The sequence below is a fragment of the Notamacropus eugenii genome, chromosome 1 (genome assembly GCF_028372415.1).
Source record: "Notamacropus eugenii isolate mMacEug1 chromosome 1, mMacEug1.pri_v2, whole genome shotgun sequence".
Classification (NCBI taxonomy): Eukaryota; Metazoa; Chordata; class Mammalia; order Diprotodontia; family Macropodidae; genus Notamacropus; species Notamacropus eugenii.
In genome coordinates, this window is record NC_092872.1 from 545,823,090 (window position 1) to 545,833,071 (window position 9,982).

Genomic DNA, 9,982 nt, shown 5'->3' on the forward strand with positions numbered 1-9,982 from the left:
TTTTCATTTCTCCAGCCATTTTTTTGACTTTTGACCTGTTTGTCAAGGTAGCTCTCTTCTTCCAGTGGGGGTGGGAGGGTATATTCTCAGTTACTTGATCGCCACACGATCTGTGGGCCTAAAGTCTAGAAACACCTACTGCTGCTTCCCTTGCTGCTTCTGTGGCTGCAGCAGCCTCCTTCACCCTCTTCTCTGCCATGTTTTTTCCACTGACCTTTCAATTTGTCCCCAGTGTTTTGGGGTTGTGAAGTTTGAAAACCACAACAGGAACCAGAGGTTCAGTCCCCGAGGCCTGCTCAGGTCCCATCTGTGTCAGCATGGCTCACGTTGAACTACACACTAGCATGGTGCAATAGAAGCTTCTCATCAACTTTCCAGGCTGTCTTGGGCTGGAGATCTGCTTCACTCCATCGTTTCGTGTCTTCTGCAGCTCCAGAATTTGTTTAGAGTAATTTTTTTACAGGTATTTGGCTGGACTTATGGGGAGAGCTCTAGCAAGTCTCTATTTTTACTCTGTCCCTGGGGCTCTGCCTCTGCAAGGGGAGGTATTTTTAAAATGCATAAAAATATTACTTGGGAACTAGGTAGATGCCAATGATTATCTATACTAAGGTGAGAACAATGGGAAGAAAGGAGAACACAAAAGAGATATTGAAAAGATGGAATCAAGGGTAATTAGTAGTTGATTTCATTTGAGAGGTAATGCAGAAGTAAGAATCAATAGTAGCACCAAGATTTCAAATATAGGAACCTAGGTGAAAGAACAATGGGCCAAGGGGAACTGACTGAGTCTTAGAAGGCACTTACATTTAGGGGCAGAAGGAAGAAGAGAAAATGCTGTGGGAGGAAGAGAAATTGGTATAGAAGTATAAGATGAAATGAGATTGTATGCTACCATAGAAATAATAGAAGGGATAGCCAACAGATTCAAATGTTAGAGAGAAAGAAAGGGAGAGGAATGAGAAAAGGCTATGAGGTTTGGCTATGATGACATTTAGAGCACAGATTTAGAAGAGTGATGGGACAATTACAATCAGTCAATCAATGAGAAAGCATTTATTAAGTGCTTACTATGTGCCAGGCCCTGGACTAGCTGACAAGGATGCATAGACAAAAATGATACAGTACATTGTCTTCAATGAGTCTATGATCTTTTGGAAGAAACACAAGTGCATATAAAATATATTCTATATAAATCCAATAAATAAGAGAGTTTTGTTGAATGAGGGGAAGGTACTAGCAGCTGAGAGAGTCAGGATAAACTTCATGTAGAAAAAGGTGGTTCTTTGTCTATTTGAGACTGAGTCTCCTAGTTCTACTGCTGAACAACACAGGAATGTAAACCTGTCTCATTTCCATACTAGGTTTGTTCACTCTCTCTCCTCCATTCTTCCTTAGGGAGCCTGGTGGCATCCTGCTTAGGAGCTAATCATAAAAGTGCCAGATTTAGTAGAGACACTCAATCAGTTCAGCACGCTGCAGTTCACAACTCCCAAGCCCAGTGAAATACCACCTTAGCCTTCCTAGTATCAGGGATTGTAGGGATGGACCACCACACCCAGGTAGAATGTGGCCTTTGAGCTGAATTTTGAAGATTCTAAGAAATGGAAGTAAGGAGGGAGTTCATTCCAGCTGTGGAGAATGTCCAGTGCAAAGATATACAGATGAAAGACAGAGTGTTGTGTGTAAAGAAGAGATGGGTTATGAAAGACTTGAAATGTCAAACAGAAGAATTTGTATTCAATCCTAGAAGTATTAGAGAGTAGCTTAATTTTCTTGAATAGGAGATTAACCTCAGAATTATTGAATAGGGGATTATTTTGTGCTTTGGGAAATCACTTTAGCAGCTAAGTGAAATATGGAATGGAGAAGGGAGAGAACTGATGCATGGAAACCAATGAGAAAGCAAGCTGTTACAGGAGTCTGGGAAAGGAATGATATGGGCTTGAATTAACATGATGTCAGTTTGATTAAGAGAAGAGAAACAAAGAACTGTTTCATTTTTGTCTAGAAATTATGTGGAAGAGGTACAGGTTCTCTTAGGTTCTTCTCTGGTCCATGAGTTTCTGGAAGAAGGTACTTTGTTCTCACACTTTTCAGCATTTATCTTATCTTGTCATTAGATAGAGAAACAGTCTGTTTCCTCTTCTTTTCCTACTTCAAGCCCTACTTTCCCATTTAAACTCCAAAGTACCCATTTGCTGTTGGCAGACAACCTCCAACCTTCAGCTAACTTTGAGATATCCTGAATTTGATGAATGGTAAAAGCCCTGACTCAGGTTACCACCTCTGCCGGATCTAGTATGTTCTCTAATTCATTGGCCGAGGTATTACCAGTAGAAAAATTCTTCCAGATTCTAATCATTGCAGTTTTTCAGGATCAGTAAAGTTACAATATGCTTAAAATAGAATTAATTCCCATTTTAAAGGCGGGAAGGGGAGGAAGATGATATTCTTTCACACATGCTGCTAAGTCCTTCTCCAGTCAGATTCTCTTCTTTACTCTGTGCCTTTTCCATAGGTATCTGCACAGTGGATTCTGGCCAGCACCATGGAAAGGAGCAATCAGAGTGGGCATGTGACTGAGTTTGTGCTGCTGGGCTTCCCTGCACCAGCCCCTGTCAGGGCACTGCTATTTGCATTATCTTTGCTGGCCTACCTGTTGGTACTGACTGAGAATTCCCTCATTATCATAGCTGTGAGGAACCACACTACTCTCCACAAGCCCATGTACTTTTTCTTGGCCAATATGTCTTTCCTTGAGAATTGGTATGTCACAGTCACCATCCCCAAGATGCTGGCTGGCTTTGCCACAGTGGAGTCTGGGGCTGGGCAGCGCATCTCCTTCTCAGGCTGCATGACACAGCTCTACTTTTTTCTCGGTCTGGGCTGTACTGAGTGTGTCCTCTTGGCTGTCATGGCCTACGATCGTTATGTAGCTATCTGTCACCCTCTCCGCTACCCAGTCATTGTTAGTGGTAGGCTCTGTGTCCATCTTGCAGCTGGCTCCTGGGCTGGAGGCTTTGGCATTTCCATGGTCAAAGTCTTTCTCATCTCTCGCCTCTCCTACTGTGGGCCTAACATCATTAATCATTTCTTCTGTGATGTTTCACCACTGCTTAACCTCTCATGCACAGATATGTCCATAGCTGAGCTCACTGATTTTATACTGGCTATCTTTATCCTACTGGGTCCACTCTCTGTCACTGGGGCCTCCTATGTTGCTATTGTAGGTGCTGTGATGCGCATTCCCTCAGCTACTGGGCGCCAAAAGGCCTTCTCCACTTGTGCCTCCCATCTCACAGTGGTGATCATTTTCTATGCAGCCAGTATCTTCATCTATGCCCGGCCCAAGGCATTGTCAGCTTTTGACACGAATAAGCTGGTCTCTGTACTTTATGCCCTCATTGTGCCTCTGCTTAATCCCATCATTTACTGTCTGCGAAACCGGGAGGTCAAGCAGGCCCTGAGTCAGACCTTGCACCTTTACCACAACTGGGAAGATAGCCCCAGAAAATCTGGCAGGGCTAGGTAAAGCAGGAAGGGAATAAGATATAGACAGATGATCCAGCATGTTTGTGTAGCTGCTCTCTCTAGTAGTGAGTGAAGCAAAAAAGCTGGGAATGAGTGACCCATTGCTGATTAAGGTCTCCTAAGCACCGTGGAACAAATGGAAGAATTCATGGAAGCAAGATGGTGGCAAAAATTCTAGACTGGGTTACTGTGGTCCAGGGCCATGAAGGTCAGCATGGAGACAGCTCAATGATATTTTTCGTAAGACCACTGAAATGTAGCTTTTCTAATGGGCCATGTGCTAGTGGAGGAGTAAGGGTAAAAGAATGAACGAACAAGAAGGAATACCTGTATGAGAACACCCATGTCCCTAAATAGCTCTTCTTTAAGAATTTCTGCTTCTCTGCCTATTTGTGTCCTTTTCTTAGGGTAAGGGAAGATGGAGGGAGAGAGTCATTTAGGAAAGGTTGAATATAGTGAAGATTATGAGAAAAACTCAAGACAAACAAATATGTAATCCATTTGTTACCTTGAGACAAAGTGCCAATCACCCTGCCCTAGTTATGGCCCTGCTGTTCTCATATGCATTAGAATAAGGGCATAGCCCAAAGAAACAGAAGCTGCTGAAAGAGATAATATTTTTGCCTAGTGTGAGTAACTAAGTGAGAAGGAAGAATCATAGTGTTGGCAACTCTGACCAAAATGTGACCAATTGGACTCTTTAATCCCAGAAACAGATTGTGAAATGGAAAGTTATATGATATAACCCTACCTTGTGTCCAGGGTAAGGGCAGGTTGATTTCATCAGGGAGTTCATATGCTAATAAGCATTTGTTCACTATACACACCTCATACTTTCTGAATGGCCAGAAAAAGAAGGGTCTCCACTTCTGTGACTTTTGGTGTTTAGGGCTGTGCCAGAATTCCCAGGAATGTCATGTGCTATGTCTTTCAAAGCTGATACATGCAATGTTAGTTCATTGCTGAATCTTCCCAATTCATTCTTTTGGGGTCATACACCCTTGACTTCTTAAGACATTAAATCTTTTAGAAAGCTTGGTTTAATCATGTTTCAGTCCTGGTTTTGCCATCTATGTGCCTGATAAATGACTTTAACATCCATAAGTCTTGGTTTCCTTGTATGTAAAATGAGGTGGTTGGACTAGATAAATTCTAAGGTTCTAGCTAACTCTGTAGCTATAATCTTCTGACCCACAATACCTTTGTCAAATAGTGCCTGCTCATGCGGTTGTTGAGAGGATTGAAGAAATGAATATATGTATATATTACTTTGAGGGCACCTAGGTGGTACAGTGAATGGAATGTCATGCCTGGGGTCAGGAAAGCTCATCTTCTTGACTTCAAATTTAGTCTCAGACGTTTATTGACTATGTGAGCTGGGGTAAATCACTTAACCCAGTTTGCCTCAGTTTCCTCATCTGTAGAATGACCTGAAGAAGGAAATGGCAAACCACTCCAATATCTTTGCCAAGAAAACCCCAAATGAGGTCATGAAGAGTCAAATACAACTGAAATGACAATGACCAAAAAATAAGCAAAATAAGCCCCAACCAAAAAAAAAATCTTTCAGCACCTTAAATTGTCTTTAGATGTCAGATTTTATTATTCTTTTCTTTTCTAATTTGATAGAAATGGTACTGGGACAAGTCTCTATACTGATATTATTTCCTTATTCTCATTCTTATCTGATCCATAGGTACTGACCACCCCCATGTATTTCATGGGGACTGACTACCTAATGTGGTCCATGAACACTCGTTTTCCTTTATATCAGAGTTCCCAGGTTCAATTTTCTAGAAATTAATAGAACAAATGGATGAAATTACTGCTTTTCATAGTTGAATGAAAATATTAAGATGTAAGCTTTTCCTATATGGGCAAACTGAACATATATTCATTGTAATTCCAATAGTATGAAGGACAATAGAAATCTGTTTCCAAAGGGTGACCTCCTAAGCCAGATATTGTTTCTATTATAATTAGTATTACTCCAGTCCACAGTGATATATCCTCGAGTCCCCCTTTTCCCTCCATTCCTTTCTCTTTCTTTTGGCAGAAGCTCTCTCCATCCTCTAATCATAAATAAATGCTCTACTTTTGATACTTTAGAAGGATTTATCACATCTTGTTTTGTATCATAGTTATTGTGCATATGTTTTATCTCATCTGCTAAAATGTAATCCCTTTTCTTCTGAAATGTAAGCATCATTGTATGCCCACAGAGGACCATCACAACGTGCCCAAAACATAGATGGCCTTAAAGAAGTATTTGTTGAATTAATGAATGATTCCCTTCTCTAAACTGAAATATATAGTAGGCTATTGCTCATAATAGGTTATATCAAACAATCTATCATTATACTTCAAAAAAATAGATCCACAGATTTTTGGAGCTACAAGAAACTTTAGCAATTACCTAGTATATAAAACCATCTTATTTATAAGTGTGGAAATTAAGGAGCAGAGAAGTTATTACCTTCCTAGGGCCACATAATTAGCTAAGGCAGAGGTGGAGAGCATCTTGTTATATCGTGTGTGTGAGTGTTAGATCCTCTTCTCTCTGTTTTCCTACCTCCCCATGATGGGGTATCTGAGTGCCTGTGCTTGGACCCCAATTCCAAAAATCGTATTTCTCCCTAACCTCAAAACATTGTCTCAGGCAATTTTTCTGTAACCCAAGGACAGTCTGCCTTAGCAAAACTTTTATCTCTCTTCCTAATACAGGAGCCAGCTGAACCTATAGAATTTATTAGCCTGAACTAGCTGTGTACTGACTGAACTGGCTGTGTACTGGGTCATAAAGATATTTACTACTCACTGACCAATCATATATATCCTAGACTTAGCCATATGTGTACTCCTCTCCTTTATCTTGTCTAACAAAACATTGATGGAGGGCAACCTGGGTATTTCCCTGTTAGCCCTGACCATTAGTTGACTTAATGATGTTTCAGGCTTAAAACCACACTTCCTTATAGCCCCCTGGTGTATTTCCCAGTAAACTCTGGGTAAAATGCCTGTGTAGTAGATATTAAAAGTTCATGTTCCTTTACAAACTAACCACTCCCTTATCCCACCTTGAGTCACCTAATTAGCAAATTTGGCACGTGTTTCAATATAGAATATCCTATATGAACTTTAAATGTACCCCTCTAAGGTTGTAGGTTCTCTAAGAACTCTTGCATGCTGAAAAGCATAATAAATCCTTACCACCTTGACCTCAAGAATGCTTGAGTCTGTGAATTCTTTCTGGATGGCCCATGAAGAGAACTCCAGTCTTGGGGTTCCTGATTTTTTCCAGTCCTCATCACCATACATACTCAATAAATTGTAAGCTCATTAAGACCAAGGACTATGTCTTAGAACTTCTCTTTTTCCATCCCCCAATGACTAGACAAAGTTTAAGAATAGAGGGGATGGTTGACAAATGTACTTGAATGGAATAGAATTCACTGTGCATTTCAGAATAATCTAGACACATAACACTTGATTTTCATTCTGTTCTCCTGGGATCAGTGCATACACTGCCTATGTATCCTGAACCCTGGATGTCCTCATTGGTTTGATTCATGCTAATTTGATATTTTCTTCTCTAGCTATTCAGGATACTGACTAGCACAGAAATGACACTTAATAAATGCTTATTGGTTGATTTGTATCAGTCAGGCCTTAGGTATGATGTGTGCAAAGTGTGTGGCAATTCTGTGTCTATAAGGTAAAGACTTCAAGTTCCATCACTGTCCATTCAGTCCTTTTAATTTGGCTTCTATCATCAAAAACTTTAATCATTGGGAAGGACCCTGACTACCTCATAATACATGTGGAAAATCACTACCTACTTCCCCACCTGATCTGTGGTCACCAGCAACTCTATTTGATTTGTTGTAATCATCCAGCTTACATAATACATGGAAACTGAGTACCCTATTTGGTTTGAGGGCTCCACCTCCTCATGAACTTATCCATGAGCTCTCTCCACTCAATACAATTAATATGGCCTAAGAATCCAATGCAGTCAGTGGGTTCTGATCACTCACCATAGCTCACATGGGCTGCATTTTGATTATTCAATTCATAAATATTTATTAAGTGTTGCCTTTGTACCAGGCACTGTCTAAGTACTAGGGATACAATGACAAAGCTGAACCAAATCCTACCTTCAGGGAGCTTATGTTCTTATATGAGAGACAACATATAAACATAAAAATATATGTAGAATACATATAAAATGAATGAATGAGATAGTTTGGAGAAGGACACATGAGCATCCCTTGGAACAATGGAGGCCAGCCCACCCTAAGCTAAGCTCACCTGACTAGCCCACTTTATCTGTAGGCATTGGCTACCTCATACTTTTCATCAGGATTGACTATGAATCATGGGAGCTAGCGTCCACAAAACCTGAAAATTCCATGTGGACTGATCAATCCATCTGACAGACGCTGTCATCCTATTAAATCAAAGGTCCATCAGTTTTCTAAAGAGTTAGAAATTTGATATTCTCAAAATATTATGATTACTAGAGGAAGGAAAGCTCAAAGAAATCACTAGACACAACAAAATGTGGGCATCGCTCTTAGCCCATATATTCTTCTTGTTGACTATGAGTCATGTAGGGGTGAAAACAACCAGCCGGAAGACAAAGATCACATAGAGATATGGAGAAGAGAAGCTGGCAATTTCTTAGATAAGAATAGGAAAGATAATGCCTTTTTTAACTGTCCTTCTGCCTAGCTATCACAATCTCTGTATCATTATCCTAACACCTGACATTTATATGGCAAACTTCAGTTTAGAGTATCTCATTTTATAGAACACCAGAACTGAAAGAATAATAGTCATTTAATCTAGACTTTTTACTTCACTGAGAAATCTGAATGTCCCCACCTACCAAAATAGAAAATTAGTTGCTCAAGGTTTCAGAACTACTTGATGGTAGACTCTGGACAAGAATACCATAACTTTTCTGACTTCCAGTACAGAATTATTTTTACTCTATGATATTCCCTGAAGGCTTCTCCTCCCCTCAACAACATGCTCAGAAACATATTACTTCTGTTTTCCCTCTCTCTCCTGTAAATATTGATTAGCAAAATCCTGCTTGACTACCAATCATTTTGTTAACTTTGGATTGACTCCCTATCATATTGTCCACAGAAGCAGTTCTAAATCTTTAGTCCCCTCAAAATTCCAATTCCAGCAGCATAATCACAGAATCTCTAATTTCTAATAGAGATCAAAGCAATCTAAATTCAGTCAGTCCAATATATACCTGACTAGGAATGGACTCTAAAAGAGTACCCCAAGTGGTATGCTACCCCCCTCCCTAGTCTCATCATGAAGATTTTCAGGCTAGTCAATCCTACTAATTCTCAAGCAAGCCTTTTGAAAGCTCTAATCATTAGGAACATTTTCCTTCAAACAAGATTCATCTTCCTCTCTTTCACTTCCATCCACTGCTCCGTTTTGTGATTCCTGGGGCTATGCAAGAATAAATCTAATCTTCTCATGGTAGCATTTCAAATATCTGAAGCCGGGCTATTGTGACCCTACTATATTTTATCTTCTTTAGTCAGAACAACTTTGGTTCCTTCAACTGATGCATGTGGGCTCTAGTCCCTTTCTGGATCACCTTCTTCTGGTTTATGCATGTCCTTTTTAAAAGATGGCACTTGGAACAAGCCCATAATATAGATGTGATCTGATCAGGAAAGTGCCATTAACCCACACATTCTGCTTCCTGTCTTTCGAATCTAATTAAAAGCAATGTTAGCTGTTTTGTTTACCTGCCAGGTTTCATTGCTTATTTGTAGTTACTCTGAAGTCCTTTGAAACCGACAGAATTTTTCCATGAATTCTTGTCTATCTTTGCTTCTCCAATCCTGTCTTTGTCAAAATTATTCTTTTAATCTACATTTATCCCTACTCAATTTCGTCTTCTTATATTTTAATTGTCATTCTAACTTGTTGAGACCTTTTTTTATTCCTGAATTTGTCATCTCAACATTTTAGCTATACGTTCTTGCTTTGTATCACTGGCAAACCTGACAAGAATGCCATTTATGATTTTATTTAAGTCACTGATAAAAAGTTTAAGAAGCATAGGGTCAAAGACATGCTTTGCAGAACTCCCTTAGAGACCAAACTTCCAAGCAGAGATCAAATGATTTATGTTTCTGTAAGTGCTAAATCTACCTAACTGTCTTATCCATGTCTCTCCATCTTACCTAAAGGAATGAGAGGTTATGTTTTGCTGTGTTGAAATCAAGGTATACTTGTCTTTGACTTTGTCATGATCTATCAGTCTAGTAATCTTTTTGGTGAAGGAAATGGAGCTACTCTGAAATAATTTCTTCTTGTTGAATCCATTCTGTCTTTTAATAATCTCTACTTATTTCTAAATCTTTGAAAGTCATGTCTTTAATAAAGTCATTGAATTTTTTGTCAG

At 39.6% G+C, this 9,982-nt stretch overlaps 1 protein-coding gene across 1 annotated transcript; it reads left to right on the forward strand.

Annotated features, from left to right (window-relative positions):
- Nucleotides 1-2,551: 2,551 nt before the first annotated feature.
- On the forward strand, nucleotides 2,552-3,535 carry LOC140518858 (olfactory receptor 6A2-like). Its single transcript, XM_072631338.1, has one exon. The coding sequence runs from the start codon at nucleotides 2,552-2,554 to the stop codon at nucleotides 3,533-3,535; it is 984 nt and encodes a 327-aa protein (XP_072487439.1).
- Nucleotides 3,536-9,982: the final 6,447 nt, after the last annotated feature.

What these genes read in the sequence shown, in the direction of transcription:
- LOC140518858 (XM_072631338.1), top strand. Translation starts at nt 2,552, where the DNA reads ATGGAAAGGAGCAATCAGAGTGGGCATGTGACTGAGTTTGTGCTGCTG.